Source organism: Suncus etruscus, chromosome 9 (genome assembly GCF_024139225.1).
Source record: "Suncus etruscus isolate mSunEtr1 chromosome 9, mSunEtr1.pri.cur, whole genome shotgun sequence".
NCBI classification, from domain to species: domain Eukaryota; kingdom Metazoa; phylum Chordata; class Mammalia; order Eulipotyphla; family Soricidae; genus Suncus; species Suncus etruscus.
This window is the reverse complement of record NC_064856.1, coordinates 26,881,495-26,899,005: the sequence shown is the minus strand read 5'-3', so window position 1 is coordinate 26,899,005 and position 17,511 is coordinate 26,881,495. Positions and strand designations below refer to the sequence as shown.

The 17,511-nt window shown below is 38.5% G+C and overlaps 2 protein-coding genes across 2 annotated transcripts in view; both read left to right on the top strand.

Annotated features, from left to right (window-relative positions):
- The window catches only part of WFDC9 (WAP four-disulfide core domain 9), a 22,346-nt gene extending 15,448 nt beyond the window's left edge, over positions 1-6,898 (top strand). The window contains exon 3 of the mRNA XM_049780538.1: positions 6,841-6,898. Within this exon, the coding sequence (XP_049636495.1) occupies positions 6,841-6,898 (58 nt within the window). The remainder of the gene's footprint in view (positions 1-6,840) is intronic.
- A 3,130-nt stretch (positions 6,899-10,028) lies between these two features.
- LOC126018389 (WAP four-disulfide core domain protein 8-like) lies at positions 10,029-17,248 on the top strand. Its single transcript, XM_049780537.1, has 5 exons — positions 10,029-10,524; positions 11,066-11,206; positions 13,195-13,362; positions 15,824-15,964; positions 17,109-17,248. The coding sequence occupies exons 1-5, from the start codon at positions 10,029-10,031 to the stop codon at positions 17,246-17,248; spliced, it is 1,086 nt and encodes a 361-aa protein (XP_049636494.1).
- The last annotated feature ends 263 nt before the right edge of the window (positions 17,249-17,511 follow it).

The window sequence follows — 17,511 nt, the reverse complement described above, 5'->3', positions numbered from 1 at the left end:
TATAGGGCCTGGAGGGATAGCACAGCGGTGTTTGCCTTGCAAGCAGCTCATACAGGACCCAAGGTGGTTGGTTCGAATTCTGGTGTCCCATATGGTCCCCCGTGCCTGCCAGGAGCTATTTCTGAGCAGACAGCCAGGAGTAACCCATGAGCAACTCCTGGTGTGGTCCAAAAACCAAAACAAACAAACAAACAAACAAAAACAACCAAAAGTAGGTATAAGCATAGAAAATTACAGAATTCTGGTTACAAAAACCTGACCTTTAAGTTCCACGAGCTACAGCAGCGGGGGCTGGTGTAACTAGTTGTTGACTTCCCTTTTCAATCCTCACTTCTTGTAGTAAGGCTTCTAATCCTAGAAGCCATTGTAATAGGGGGCCTCCATCTCCTGATATTCCTGGTCAGAATTGCCTGAGTGAGCTAATTCTTGGTATTGTTGGGATAATACCATGAACTTGACTTCCCCAACCTGAACCCAAATGAATGTAGTGAGGTGATTAATTATGCATGGCCTGATGGCTACCAGGAGTAGGAGGCCCAAAAGGGGCCCCAGAAGGGGTATCAGATAGGGGAGAATCCCACCCCATTAAGACCATAAGTGACCGTCTAATAGCTCCTTTTTTCTTTTGGGCAGCTCCTCTTGATGGTGTCTAATTCTGTCTTGCACTACTCCTGATTTGTTAGTATAGAAACAACATTCTTCTTGTAAGGCCACGCAAAACCCTCCTTTCTCTGCCAAGATTAAATCTAATCCTCGCCTGTTTTGTAATACCACTTCAGCCAAGGAGTTGAGCTGGTCCTGCAGATCACTAATAGATTTATATATCATCTTCACATCTGAAATTAATTGTTGCGAGAGCCTGTTATACCTGTCTATTGATATTGCTAGCCCTGCTCCCCCAGTAGCCAGGCCCACAACCCTCCTTATCCATAATCTGGGTAAGAGGGTGTCATTCTTGCTAGTTGCTGTGCAGTTATGGTCACTGTTTTAGGAACACCAGGACTGTCTGCCTTCTGTTCTGGTCCTATGAGCTGATTTAGCTGGATCTTCAGGGTTTTCTTCTTATTCAGGCTGTGAATTTCACCATGAAGATAAGGAGGTTTCTGCTTTCTTTTTTTCAATCCTGCAACTTAAAGGGCTGTTGGGGTAGAGAGAACAATAGAGCCCTAAATTTCAGTTGCCTTTCCTGCACTGGGTCAGACAGAGATGAAGAAATTTTATATCTAGTAATAATTTTCTTACTTTTAACATTACCAAGGGAAGCATAATTTTTGCTCCTTTTCTTATACTACCCATCTTTGTTAAATGTTAGGGTTGGTTTATTTTTGCTACCTGCTCCAACCTCTGGGATAGATAGGCATGTTATTTTTAATTGTCAACTTGGATTATTAATTTCTGTGGCTTTTCTTTTCCCCTTATTTCCCTGGTAGCTTTTTCTGATGACCATTCTGCTTCATATTTTCCCTAGAGATTTCATCACCCTAGAAGTCATTAAAGGGAACGTAGTCGAAGATCAATTTTCTGTAGCTACTTCAGGTTGGCAAGGGACTGTAGTTTCAATTTCTGGATAGGGTGAAATCTCATATTTCCCTAAATGAGCAGTTAACTGGTTTACTTCTGCAGTCTTAACAGCTGAAAAGGATTAGATTAATTAGATAGGGGAATATTACTTAACTCAATCAGGCCCTGGGGCAGTAAATGGAACAACTTGAATAGCACAGCTGTTCTTATTGTCTGTAATGATAGCACAAATTAAACACCAGTGATTAAAGCATTATAGTATTATTAATAAACACAGCTTTGAGTTATTTTAGTCAGACTAATGCTTCATTTGCAATTTATGATCTGGTCTAGTACAACTAGTAAGAACATTTTTATGTAAGTTACTTCAAAGAAGTGGGTTTTATGTTAGGCCATCTAGAATTTTAATTAGCCACAAAAATAGTTTTTCTCTTTACCTTTATCTTGCACCTTGCCAGATATTTGAATAACCTTTGGCTCTTCCTTTGCACAATATACAACATTGTTGGAGAAATTTCCATCTGGGGCACCCCCACTACTTACAGAGCTTTTCTGAGGATAGGTTGTAGACATAGCAGGTTTATCATGTTGGCTGCTGAGTTGGTCAGCTTAGCATGATGATTTTATAGATGGCCATGGGCATCTCATTCTCTGTAGGAATTTCCAGAGGTGGCCTGTTTGTTCCACTCCTCTTCAGGTTTGGAAGAAACTGACCTTAAATCCTCTTTTTTCTTTTCTTGAGACTGAGGGTTGAAGATGAGAGCAGGGCCCACAGGCTGTGGACAGTTAGTGCAGATTCAGAAACTTCTAGAGAAATCTTCAATTTCCTTACTCAGGCCATTCATCTTGGTGTCTTCCCGGTCTTCACAGCCAAATGCTTAAGGGTGCCTGCTTGTCACACCACCTCAACTCCAATTAGCCCTCTGAAAGAGGGCTTTGGGTTCCCCTCACTAATTTTAAGATTTCCTGTCTGTGTGGGGATCACTCCTCATGCAGAGAGGAAAGCCATTGCTTGTATCTTGTGCAAAGCAACATGATGCCATGGCATAAAATGGTACTGAAAGGTTCTAGGAAAAGAGAAAAGGCAAATATTACTTAACCATGTAGAAAATAGAAGTTTACTTAGTCTTCTGGCCTCGGTTTATAGGCAGAAGGCACCAGCAATTTATGTTACACAAATTAATTCTGAATATCAGGAAGAATGCTCACTACTTCTAGCAGATTTAGACTTTTAAAGAATTTATAATTAACAATCACCAATTTTCAAAAACTTTTAAACTGAACCTTAATGATTCTTTTAAATTCTTGACTATTTTTCTTAAAAATAGCTTTTATTTTTTAGACGTTCATAAGATTTCTTATTACCCCATTCTTCACTCAATAGCATGAAAACACTATAACATGCTTAAAACATTTACACTTACTTATGTTAACCTAAAGGCATATTAAATAATAATCATTTAGTTTGATTATACAGATTTTTTCTAGTACACATTTTTAATTCCTTTTGCACATCCTTAAACTTTCTGCATTCACCACTTTCCTTTCTGCATGCAAGGAAAACACCCTACCTTTATGCTATTTTTTTTTCCGGCCCCTTTTCTTTCTAACATTTTTACTCATCCTCTGGGGCAGTCTTGCTGCCAACGACTGCCACGTACACCCAACTTAGAGCAAGCCTTTTTTTTTTTTTTTTTTTTTAAGGATTACCTTTAAGTTAACAGCCTAGAACCCAGCGCTTGGGCCCTAGGAACAGAAATTTTAAATTGTTTACTGCCAATTTGGAACCACTTTGCTAAATATTCTCGCATCTAGCGGGACCAAGTTTTTCTTATGGCACTTATTAAAGATATTTAACACAGTTATGTTGATTTCTTTCTTTTAGATATTTACAAACTAGTAACATAAAAATGTTCACATTAAAGCTATTTTATTTTTAAGACCCACCATTAAGTTTGGTTAGATAAACTTGAAATGGAATTGAGTTGCTTTAACAATAACATGCATTTCACAAAATTAACAATATTGTTTAAAAAAAACCAACCACAATAATTTGCAACATTTTCCACCCAATTGTTCATCTTAAGAAACAGATTCTAAGTCAGAGCAATTAACTCCTGTCAGCCATCTTCCCTTTGACCTCCATGCTGGCAAAAGACCAAAAAGGCCTAATCCCCTGGATCAAAGGCCTTATCTACCTTTTCCAAGACCCCTCTCAGGAAATGGGCTGGGTCTTGCAGGTAAGGTCAAGTTACCTAGGAAGAATGGAGGGATGAGGCTTCACATAAGCAGATTCACAATCACCTCAATCTCAGATTAGCCACTAGGTGGTAAGCATGCAGAGAAGATACTAAGTGAATGGCAAAGGCTTTGAAAACTAAATTGACAAACCCACAGAAAACTGGCTGCATTTTTCAATATAACTGTTGCAAGCATGTAGGTAAGGGGCTTTGGGAAAATAAAATTTAAGAAAAACATTATTGCTCAGCCCTGAAGTAGCCCAAAGGCATGATAACCACATCTCTTTCAGATGCAAATCATTTGTTTGTTGTTTTGTTTTTAGGCCATACCCTAAGGTTCTCAGGGGTTACTCCTAGTTCTGTACTCAAAAATCACTCCTCCTGGGGCCGGGAAGGTGGCGCTAGAGGTAAGGTGTCTGCCTTGCAAGCGCTAGCGTAGGACGGACCACGGTTCGATCCCCCGGCATCCCATATGGTCCCGCCAAGCCAGGGGTGATTTCTGAGCGCATAGCCAGGAGTAACCCCTGAGCATCAAACGGGTGTGGCCCAAAAAAAAAAAAAAACAAAAAAAAACAAAAAAAAAAATCACTCCTGGAAGGTTCTGGGGACCATATGGGATACAAGGATAACATCCGGGTTAGCAGTGTACAAGACAAAAGCTCTATCAGCTATGCTATCACTCCTGCCCTTCAAAAGCATATTTGAACGGGAATGTTGCACTGGTGATGGGTGGTGTTCTTTGCATGACTGAAACCCAAACACAAATATGTATGTAGTCAAGGTGTTTAAATAAAAAAAATAATAAAAGCCAAAAGTTAATGCCAATAAAAATTCATCAGTGAAACAAACAAACAAACAAACAAACAAAAAAAAACAAAAGCATATTTGAAAAGCTCATATTTTGTGAGCTCTTTGGAGATAGAGAAATTGTGTGTCACCCAACCTCAAAACTCTGAGGCTCAACACAGAGAAGGTTGGAGCCCCTCAGAAAGGAAACTACAGAGGAATCTAAAGGTCATAGTGATATTGTAAAAGCACCAACAATAGTGAAAGGTTTTCCCTATGACAAAACCCTAATTTTTATGTATGCAGAAACTCCAGACTAAACAGATTTGAAGGAATTATATATAATCTCCCAAAAGTCATTCCAGGCTTTTCCCCTCTGGAGAAGCCTGTGTGCTCTCTTGAACATATTTTCCTCTCATCTTTTATATATCTAAATTTCTTTAATAAAAATAATCTTGCTTGCAGAGAAAAGCAGACCCTCTGTGACATCAGGCTTGAGGAATCTGGTATGAAAACACCCCAAGACACATCAGGTTTGAAGGAAGGATACATAACTTCTTGGATAAGCAACAGCTCCTAAACTTTACAGATGCAAAACCAACTTGAAAGGAAAAACTAAAGGAGAAATAAAAATCATATTTTATGGTCATATTAATAGACGCAGAGAAAACATTTGATAAGGTTCAACACCCATTCTTGATAAAAACTCTCAGTAATATGGAAATGAAAGGAACCTTTCTCAATCTAGTCAAGGCAATGGTAAATATTATCATTAATGTAGAAAGACTGAAAGCCTTCCCTCTAAACTCTGGTACAAGACAAGGTTGCACCCTCTCACCATTCCTATTCAACATAGTACTGGAAGTACTTGCTATAGTGATTAGGCAAGAAAAAGATATCAAGGGAATCCAGACAGGAAAGGAAGAAGTCAAGCTCTCACTGTTTGCAGATGACATGATACTATACTTAGAAAACCCTAAAGACCATCAAAAAGCTTTTAGAAACAGTAGATGCATATAGCAACATGGCAGGCTATAAAACTAACACACAAAAATCAATGGACTTTTTATACACCAATAATGATAGAGAAGAAATGGACATTAAGCATTCACATTAGTGTCACACAAACTCAAATACCTTGGAGTCAACTTGACTAAAGATGTAAAGAACCTATACAAAGAAAACTATAAAACCCTGCTACAAGAAATAAGAGAAGACACACAGAAATGGAAATCCATACCCTGCTCTTGGATTTGCAGAATTAATATAATTAAAATGGCAATACTCCCCAAAGCTTTGTACATATTTAATGTGATCCCTCTAAAGATACCCATGCCATTTTTCAAAGAAGTGGATCAAACACTTCTGAAATTCATTTGGAACAATAAACACCCACAAATAGCTAAAGCAATACTTGGGAAAAGAAAGATGGGAGGTATTACTTTCCCCAACTTTAAACTGTATTACAAAGCAATAGTTATCAAAACAGCATGATATTGGAATAAAGACAGACCCTCAGATCAGTGGAATAGACTTGAGTACTTGGAGAATGTTCTCCAGACATACTGTCATTTAATTTTTGATAAAGGGGCAATAAACCCTAATTGGAGCAAGGAACGCCTCTTCAACATGTGTTGTTGATACAACTGGTTAGCCATTTTCAAAAAAACGGACTCAGATCCCCATATAACACCATGTACAAAGGTAAAATCCAAATGGATTAAAGACCTTGATATCAGACCTTTAACCATAAGGTATATAGAATAACACATAGGTAAAACACTTCATGACATAAAGACTAAAGGCATCTTCAAGGAGGAAAGAGCACTCTCCAAACAAGTGGAAGCAGAGATAAACAGATGGAAATATAATAAGCTGAGAAGCTTCTGCACCTCAAAGGAAACAGTGCCCAGGATACAAGAGCCACCCACTGAGTGGGAGAAACTATTCATTCAATACCCATCAGATAAGGGGATAATATCCAAAATATCTAAGGAACTGACAGAACTTTACAAGAAAAAATATCTAACCTTATCAAAAAAATGGGGAGAAGAAATGAACAGACACTTTGTCAAAGAAGAAATACAGCACAAAGGAGTGGATTGGAGGAGGGTACTGGTGAACTTCCGGCTTCCAGCACAATTAAGGACCTAAACTTCTCTCTGGGATCCAGAAGCTTCAGCAGACAGCATGGGTAGCTGCATGGCTTCATGCCGAAGGCTTTTTGACCAAGCTTAGGGAAAGATGTGGGCTCCAGCTGCCCCCCAACAGCCTTCTCTATCCTTTTTCCCAGACTCCAGGGTTATCCCTGGCCACCTGCCCAGGGTGCTAACAAAGTGGATGTCAGATAGGAGTTTAAAGGGGACCCCAGGCCTTCCCCAATCTCCATCCTGCACAAGAGGGGCAGGCTTAAGGAAGTCGCTGACAACTTTCCTTCCCACTAATCCCCATTCTCAAACCACTCAAAGTTTATATAGATGAATAGGATATCATAGTTTAATCCACTTTATATTTTACAGAATGTAATATATAGTCCTTCCCCCTTTGTGTCACCACCTTTAGGCACATTTCTAGTTCTTTACCCACTCATCCCACTGCCTATTACCCACATTTAACCCTTTTTACCTTCATTTCTTGGCTCCTCACAAGCAGATCATTATCCATACTCAAGCCAGCTGCCAAACAGCTCCCAAAGTGGAAAATTAGACTCTCAGACTGAGAAGAAACCAATACTCTGTTGCTATTGATCTACTTTCAGCTGCCTCCTTTCCCCACCTCCTTTCATTGCGTACATGTGTTTGCTACCCTACTCGGTTTCTTAGAAGGCCCCACTCAAAGATATTTCCTGATATGGGACTGCTGGGAGCAGTTTTGAAGACTCCAGAAGGCCAAATCTCAGACCAAAGTCGTGTCTTGAACTTAATACTCCCCCAACTATTTCCAAAGAGATAAATGGAACATGTACATCTCCCTTGAATATCTTAGGTATATTCCCTTACCAGCTATAACTTTTTTTTTTTTTTTTTTGGGCCACACCCGGTAACGCTCAGGGGTTACTCCTGGCTATGTGCTCAGAAGTTGCTCCTGGTTTGGGGGACCATATGGGACACCGGGGGATCGAACCGCGGTCCGTCCAAGGCTAGCGCAGGCAAGGCAGGCACCTTACCTTTAGCGCCACCGCCCGGCCCCTATAACTCTTATTTAATATTCTCTTATATAGTGACAATTTCACCCATTGTTTATAGTTTTTTTCCTCGATCTGTTTAATAGGGAATTCTATCAGAAGAGCCTCTCTGTTTAGAGTTCATGTTAGAGCCAAGTTACCAGGATTGTTGAACTTGTTCCCTTGGCCCTCATATGCACCAATAATACCTTGTGGCATTGTCCCCCTTTTGCATAGGCACATTAAAATGGGAAAATATTACATATGCAAATAAGTTCTTATCTAATAGAGATTGGAACACACATTTTGTAATGCAGTGGGGGCCTTACATTCTGAACATGATCATAGGCCTCATAGGAACAGGGATTGCTCACACACCTCTGAACCAATGATACCATCTACAGAAACATGCACAATTGTCTATAATATCACCAGGAAGAAAATCTCTACCAAGGATGACACTACCACTGCCCTGGCATGGACATACTTCAAAGAGGGTTCTCTTAACAGCCAATGACTTAGTAACAGCAACAACCTGCTTCCAGGGCAGGGCTCTTGGCATTATCCGCTAATGGTGAAATGAAACTAGAGGACACTCAACATCATACTGACTTCAATAAAGAAGATTCACAAAAACCAGAATCTTTAACTACAGAAACCTGCCACCAACAACAGCGAATCTGCGAATTTTTTTTTTTTTACCAGGACCACAGAGAATGAATCAGGGATTGGACAGCCTAGTATGCCTGGAGCCCTGAGTCAGTTTTATGCCAGGAAATTTCAGGGGTAAGTTCTCCTTGTATTTAGACCAAGGCTTTTCCCTTTCATTTTCCCCATATTTTGCTGGGTCTATGCAAACAACAATTGCCACCCACACAGTTTTAACTGTAATTTTAAACTCTCATCCTTGTAAAGAAAGCTCTCATCCTTTAAAAAAATAAAGCTCTCATCCTTTAAAAATAAACTAATATAGGTGTGAGGAAGGGATATACCACTCCTAAGGATATACCCGAGGAACACAAAAATACAATACAAAAATCCCTTCCTCACATCTATATTCATTGCAGCACTCTTTACAGTAGCTAGACTCTGAAAACAACCAACATGGCCTTCAACAGATGAATGGCTAAAGAAATTGTGGTACATATACACAATGGAATATTATGTAGTCGTCAGGAGAGATGAAGTCATGAAATTTTCCTATACATGGATGTACATGGAATCTTTTATGCTGAGTGAAATAAGTCAGAGGGAGAGAGATAGACACAGAATAGTCTTACTAATCTATGGGAAAGACATTTTTGCAATAATTCTCAGAGACAAAAGAGAGGAGGGCTGGAAGATGCAGCTCATGACATGAAACTCACCACAGAGTGATGAGTGCAGTTAGAGAAATAACTACATTGCGAACTATCCTAACAATGTGAACGAATGAGGGAAGTTAGAAAGCCTGTCTCAGTACAGGTGTGGGTGTGGTGGGAGGAAGGAGATTTGGGACATTGGTGGTGGGAATGTTGCACTGGTGAAGGGGGGGTGTTCTTTACATAACTGAAGTCATACAACTACAATCATATTTGTAATCAGGGTGTTTAAATAAAGTTATTAATAAAAAAAGAAGTCCCTGCTAGTGTGATTGCCAAGGGGAAAGATGAGGAGCATTTGCCCTACGTAATTTGACCTTTCTTCCCTGGCCTTTGTTTTTTCTTATCAGGCATTAGTTCCTGCGTCTATAAATAAGATGTGTCATTTTAGCTAGTAACAAGAGTAACTTTTTCAAATTCTCCTCTGGTTTTTATTACATCCCAAGAACTTTAATTACATTCTAAGAACACATTGCCAGAGGAGCCCTGTATTGTCTACTTGTTTGCTTCACTTCCACCTCAATTCTTCCCCCAGAGACTATTTGAAGTATCTGTAGTGATGCTTCAATTTTCATAAGCTTCCTTCTGCAGTAAGATTTACTTTATATTTAAGGGCAAAGTGTTGGCTTACTCTTCTCACCCAAAGTTATGTAAGAGTTTCACTCAGTTTGAAACTAGCAGGCAGGCAGGTAGGGATATTCCCCCTCTCTCCGCCCATGGCAATGAATTCTTGCAATATAATAAAACCAAAAGACAAGATTTGTTCATCCTTGATTAATGTATCATCTGGCATCTCTACTGAGAGCACATGTGATTGGGAATAGGGAAAACCTCTGGACTTGGCCACCACCAGAAAGATTGAGAGGTGAAACTGTCAATTCAAGGCCACCTGGATTTATTTTTTGTTCTAGGATCCAATGAGATTTGTTGTTGTTGTTGTTTTTCATGGACCCAGGCATGATTGAAAAAGCTTATCCCCAGTTTTGTGTCATCAGGGAAATGAAAGAGCCTCACTTGAATTCCCTTGGAGAATGTGGGCAAACCAGCCCTGCAACTATTCCAGACAAATCTTGTGATCCTGTGATGCGTGGGCTCTCACCCAGGTGCCAAATAATGGGTGAACTTCTGGGTAGGAGAATATACTGCACCATGGCTGAGTGTGGGGTCACAAGGATGGTTCTGGGACTTTCAGCCTACTCTACTTTTTATGTGACTGTAGACAACCTCCTTCCACTGTTTTCTCATTTTGTTAAGGGAGTTGGGGGCTTGTCTTTAAGGTTCCTCTATAGGTACTTTGAGTTTCTCTGGCTAGGAGTAATCCTTGGACCTCTTCTTATCTCTGGTAGATACTTTCCTCTGCAGAAGACCAGTTTCTGGAAGAATATAGCCCTTCTCTGGCTTTTCTTGCTCTTTTTGGAGAAGACATCAGCAAATCTATCCATAAAATTAAGAGGTGAGTTCAAATAAACTGGAATTGCTCTTGCTTAGGGGGTGTTCTCATATTATACATGAGAAATGTATGATTTAGAAGAAAAAAATTTCCCCTAAAATTATTAAGTAGTTTTGGAGACATATTCCCAAACTAGGTCTATGTTATAGTAGTCCTTCTACTCTATTTTCACATTTTCCCGACTTATATTTTCATATTTCCATCATGCCTCAATAAATAATTTTCCCTGCAGCTGAGATATGACAGATAACCAGGCATTGGAATATGAAGTTTCAAGAGAACAGAGGAAATTCTGAATTTAAAGCAAGTGTCTTGTTTTTTTCCCTGATCTTCGTTCCCAGAAGCCAGATGCTTCCCCTTTAGTTCTACATTTGCCAAATCCCCCATGCAGATCTGCTTAAATGGGCTTTGTACCTAAATACAAACAGAGCAAGCAATGAGGATTGAAGATAGGGATTAAGGTTAGAAGAATTACACTGGTCACTTTTGCCATTGGAAGAACTGGAAATTTTAAGAGATGTAAATGGGCATTTCTTTCTTACAGAGAATCCAGGAGTGTGCCCCAGGGAGAGGTTTCACTGTACGACTGAAGTCCAAAACTTGTGTTATAATGATTTTGATTGCAAGGGACACCAGAAGTGCTGCAATTTCAATTGTGGTCTGAAATGCATGGATCCAGACCTAGGTATGAGATTCAGGCTAAGAGCAGATGTTCTTTTGATGTGCCTAATTTTTTGCTTTATGTTCATAACTAACTGAATGATTTTCCTGGATGATAAGAAAAGAGAGCAGGCCTCTTCTTTTCTCTTCTAATTAAGCTTCCAGTCCTCCAATACTATTTAAGAAAAAAGTCATTTTAGATAACAGCTAAATTATAGTGATCTTAATCTCTGTTTTAATGTTCAGCCATTCACAAATGACTAATTGTTTCATTACCACCATATATCAAGAGACTATTGGGCATAACTATTATTGTGGCAAATACAAACTTCCAATCATTTAGATGCTAGGATTGTTTTTGGACCGTTAGATTTGATTTTAGACTATTTGACTTTTAATAAGGCTTTCTTATAATCCAAAGAGTGAATATTTAATATGTATTGTGGTAATTTAATATGTATAGGGATTTATATGTTTTATAACTGAATTAAATTAAATCTGCTATCAAAACCTTTTGACTAAAGACCACTAGCAATATATCTGAAGTTGACTGAATTTGCTCTATTCCTCAGTGTTGTGAGGAAACATATTGATATTTTAAGACAATTAGAAGTAGTGAGAAAGAATATACTAGTGAGAAAGTATATATTATACATAGAAGTAATGAGAAAGATTGAGGCTTTAGAAGAGAACCTAAAGAAGTGGAGTTTTGCTCTTCATTTAGTACAATCAAAAAAGGGGAAGAATTTAATAGTTGAATATCTCAATGAGATATTTAAAAAGGTAAAAAAAAGGTATTTTAAAAGGTCAGGCTTGAAAGAGAATAAAGCTGTTATTAGTAAAGAAACACAAGTTATTCAGGGTGTTTGGCATGATTTCTTTTTGGGACCTGTTTGAGAGTTTCTCTCTTTTTTAATATATATTTTATTTAAACACCTTGATTACATACATGATTGTGTTTGGGTTTCAGTCATGTAAAGAACACCTCCCATCACCAGCGCAACATTCCCATCACCAATGTCCCAAATCTCCCTTGATCTGAGAGTAACTTTATTTCCGTTTGTGGGTCACATCCAGTAGTGCTTAGGAATACTGCTGACTCTGCTCAGGAATCACTCCTGAGAACCATATGAAATGCTGGTGATTGAACCCTGGGAAACGTGTACAAGGCAAGCTCCTTACCTAAGTATGGTAAGGATGGAAGCACTCAGCAAAGCTTAAGTCATGAATTCTTTATTAGCTCATGGCAACTGCTCCTCACACAAAGGGAGTCAAAGTGCAGCCTGAATGAAACACAGTCCATTTAAAGTGTGGGGCACATCCTCCCAAAGCAGATATGTACAAGAGATTTACAATAATGGGGAATGTGGTTACAGTCACAAGATCAATAATCAGGGAGTTTAAGAGTTTGTGTGTGTGTGTGTGTGTGTGTGTGTGTGTGTGTGTGTGTGTGTGTAGGTGTATGTAGGTGGGTGGGCAGTGTCTCTGTAAGTAAAAGCTCCCCCAAACTCCATAACCATGCATCAGCAATAATGTTCAGTTTTCTGGGCTAAGATTTTACAATACTATTGCTCTGGCCCCTTGAGAGTGAGTTTGCTTGATGAAGACATCCTGATTGTTTATGGCATACAAGAAAACATTGTGTCTTAGCACATTGGAATGTCAGACCAATTTTCAGACAAGAGGGGTTGCTTTTCCCACTTCTTGTTCATCTCTTCAATGTATTGTATACTTTGTTAGGCATTTTAGTTGCTAAACTAGTCTTGCCCTCTCAAAGTCAGAGCAGTGGAAAAGAAGCATTAGTCTGAAAATATCCTTGTTTATTTACTGCAAATTGGAATAATGCTCAACAATTTTATACAACAGTCTTGCTTACAGGTCCTGGCCTAGAACTTTTATTGACTGTGGCTCGTTTATGATTTGGATGGCAACAGCATGAATATACAAAGAAACTAACCCTTTCCCTGATTTGTTCCCCCTAATATTTTTTTCTTCTTTGTTTTCTTTTTTTAGAACCCTGCTTGTTACCTGTAGACTTAGGATGTGGTACCGAGAATAAAAAGCGCTGGTATTATGACGCTAATGATAAATCATGCAAACAATTTAAATATCGAGGCAACCATGGGAATATCAACAACTTTTTTAGCCAAGAAGACTGTGAGAAGGCTTGCTCACTTGTTTGTAAGACCCATATACATAATAGTTTGAGGGTTGAATCTAACTCTAGTAATAGTATAATAGCACCATTACAGGGCTCAGACTTAAAGGTTCAAGTCTTAGCTCTCTTATTAACAGGCTAAGTGGTCTGGAGTCAGTGATCTTTTATTAGGGTTAGATTTATTTTGGGGGGGCCACACCCAGTGCTTCTCAGGGGTTATTCCTGGCTATGAGCTCAGAAATCTCTCCTGGCTTGGGGGATCATATGAAGTGCTGGGGATTGAATCAAGGTCTGTTCTGGATTAACCGTGTGCAAGGAAAATGCCCTACCGCTGCGCTATCGCTCCGGCCTCAGGGTTAGGTTTTTTTTGTTGTTTATAAAATGGGAATAATAATAGAATTTGCCAATGGAGTTGGGTCACCAAATGAAATTGTGCACAAAATGTGTTAATAAACATTGGTCAAGAGAGTCTGAGAGGCCTTGGAAGTATTTTCCTCCTCACATTTCTTTTTCTGGGGGGGGGTCACACTCAGCAGTGCTCAGGGGTTACTCCTGGTTCTGCACTCAAGAATCAGTTCATGGGGGACCACATGGGATGCTGGGGATTGAACATGAGTTGGCTGTATGCAAGGCAAATGCCTTCCCACTGTGCTATCAATCAAACCACCTTCATCACATTTCTTATTGAGTATCATCTAAGATTCAGCCAAGAATGAAGCAAAGACAGCTTTTGAATCCCAAGAAGTAAGTGTAGAACATAGCATAGGTTGAGTGAAGACTTAGCATATGACTATAACCAGTAATGTTGGGAATCAGAGAAATCACAGAGTTTAAGAACAAAATGACTTGAATTAAAATTATATCTTCCCACTTAGTACAAATTTCTTTAACTCTTGGAGTTTGTTACATCTCCATTTAATATTGAAATAATAGAAAATATCATATTGAGAAAATACCATTTGATTACACATACCAGGCTTATAAATCAGAAGAGACATGACAGGTGTCTACTAGTGTATAATACCAAAATAACAAGTGATATCGGAATAGTTGATATTCAAATATAGCACAGTGTGACTTAAAAGGAAGCTTGTGGAGTTCCGACCTTAGATCTAGTGAGTCAATCTTAAAGTTTATCATGATAGAGGTGAAGTTCCCCTAGGAGTCACAGTAGGTGAGAGGTAGAACTGAAATTGTAAAACCATGAATATAGTGAACCTAAATGGCCTAGGGAATCCTAGGGCCAACCTTATAAAACTAGGACTATAACCTTCTCTTTTGAGGGAGATTATAAGGATGATGTGTAAGATTATAGGTTCATAATGTTGTGAATATAATCATGGTCTTCTCTCAGAAACAGCAGGAATAGACCAGGGAAATATGCTTGAATTGGTTTGGGATTTAGGGAAATATAGGTCTCAGAAAAAATCTGACATAAACTTTGAAACTCAAAAACACCACAATCTGTCTTTGACTTAAAGAAGAAAAAAGAGAATCCCCAATCCCATATTTCTTGCCCTTACAGTCAGATGGAGATGCAGTTGATCCATAAAATCTTGAAGAATTGATTCAAATACCATCAATGTATGCTGTTGGAGAGATAATATAGTGGACAGGGCATTTGCCTTGCACTCTGGATGTGGGCCTGGGTTAGATCACACATCCTTGAGCCCACCGGGCATGGTTACTGAGTGCAGAGCCAGGAGTAACCTCTGAGTACTGCTGATCGTTACATCAAAGTCCCTCCATCAGTTCTAGTGACTCATAATACTGCATTTTCAACCTTTAATATGGCTCCCCCAAATCTAATTGCCTACTCATTTTGACCCACAAACACCTCCCACTTAATAACTTAATCATTGCTCCCTGACTCAAACCTGCAATATTTACAGTTTTTTTCCACCTTGGTTAAAAAAAATTCTAAGAAGTTTTTGATGACTCCATTGATTAACATCCATTACTTTTAGGCTATGATTTTAGTTCTGTAACTGAACTATTTTTTATCACTTTCACTGCTGCCATTCCTAAAATGAGACATTATCTTCTCATCAGGATTTAGGATTACTACTACAGGATCCTAACAAGTTTCTCTGCTTTATCCTGTCCGTCTTACAGCCCATGTTTCTTATGTAGTAGAAACAACAATCCTTTCAAAATGTGAATCAGATTGTATTCAGTAAAACCAAAATTCCTAAAATGACTAACCTGGATTTATGCAGATTTCATCTATTACTCTTGTTTTATAGAGAAGAAAACTAAAGTCAGTAAATGACAGAATTCAAACTTTATCTTGGGACTTCAAATACCAAGCTTAATTTCCCTATTATGTCCCATGATGTGGTGATATATTTTATCCGAGAACCTACTAGCAAGGTAGAGTGAGTCCCGCTACAGAAAGAGATTCTAGTTTTTAAGAGAAAAGATTTTAGAGGGGTGGTGGAATGGGTTGAGGGTTGAAGGAACTCTTATTTACTCTTGTTTCAGTCAAAGAAGGACAGTGTCCAATCTTCCCTGTCAAGAAACGTGAGATCTGTCCAGATTCATGTAGGAGTGACTACGATTGCCCCCTCTATAAAAAGTGCTGTGAAACCGTGTGTGGCTTTTCTTGTGTTATAGCTTGGACAGGTGAGGCTTGAAATATATCTTTCAAAATCTCTGACATATGTTAAGGTTGCCTTGGAATAAGAAGTGGCCCTTTTCTTTCTCTCCCCAAAGAGAGAATAATGTTTAGATTGCCCTTAGAAACCTGAGAACCATTTCCTTTTAATGCCCAACTATTGTTTTCATTTTGCCTCTGGTCTTGGAAGACTAGTGTGCTATTCTTCACGATATACCATGCATATATTTGTTGCTCCATATTTTACTCCTTAAAAAAGAGTTATGCTGAATCTCATTCTTCAAAGGCTCACAAAGTGGCAATTTATTTATATAAAAGTCTTTAAATCCTAAGAATCCTGAATTAGCCCTTAAGTCTGCAGAACTGTAGAGTATGATATATTCACATTTTATAAAATGTGCTGTGGAAAATGTTGTTAGGAAAAATATTCTGGGGTAGAAAATGAATTTTCTAGTCTCTAAGGTGGATGTTCATTCCTGCACATAGTGTTGAAAAAGAATGGTTTTACTCTTAGTATGGTCAGTGTATAGAGAGCTGCAGCATGATATGATAGGAGACGAAGGCTTTCTTTTTTTCTCATGTGTGTGTAATCTTAAATTACTCATTCTTCATTATCTAATTCTTAATTTTTATAAAGGAAAAAGTTTTAGGTACTTTAATATTTCTTTTATCTTTGGTTCTCTAAGATTAGGTAACCCAAATTAATTAAATCTATAGGAATGGGCATGTGTATAAACAGAGTTTAAAGGCAGAGATAGCTAGAATTTTTGATGATTCTCAAGTTATTCATCGACAATTGATATGCTGCCTTCTCTGCCCACTGTTACTCTCTATCATAGGTTTCCAAACTTATTTGTCCTGTTTTTAGTAAAAATATCATCTAGTGACCCCATTGGAAATCTATCTTCTTTAATTGGAGAAAGAGAAATTGTCCTCTCCTAATTGCACCTGAGGATACTACCCTCTCCTTCCTAATTAACCCCACCCTTAAATGATCCCTAGAGTGTGGTATTGCTTTCACAAACTCTGTTCTAGGGAGAAGGGATAGAAACTTAATCAGTAGAAAACCCTATGGCTTCCAAGAGTCCTCAAATTTGTTTTAAACTATGATCAAGTAGTTCAAGTTCAAGTGTGTTGTTTTCCTCCCTATAGTCAAAGAAGGTTACTGCCCAAGAAAGCCCACGAATTGTCCCAAAATAGATAAGCCTACATGCCTGCAAGATGTTGATTGTCCTCTGTCAGAGAAGTGCTGTTCACTTTGTGGTCTAAAGTGTATGAATTTCAGAAAATGAACAGTAAGTTGAAAATATTATTATCGAAACATTAATTATGAGTAGCATCATAATAAAAACTATGAATTATATTTTAATTGTCCTACTAAATAGTCTATTAAGTATAACTATACTTAAGAGGTTACTTTGGTTTTATATGCAAACTTGTCATCTGAAAATAATAAATTTGATTCTTCCAATTTTTGTGACTGCATTTTCTTTTTTCCCTTTCCCTTTTAGTTTGGACCATTCCTGGCTGTGCTCAGGGCTTATTCCTGGCTGTG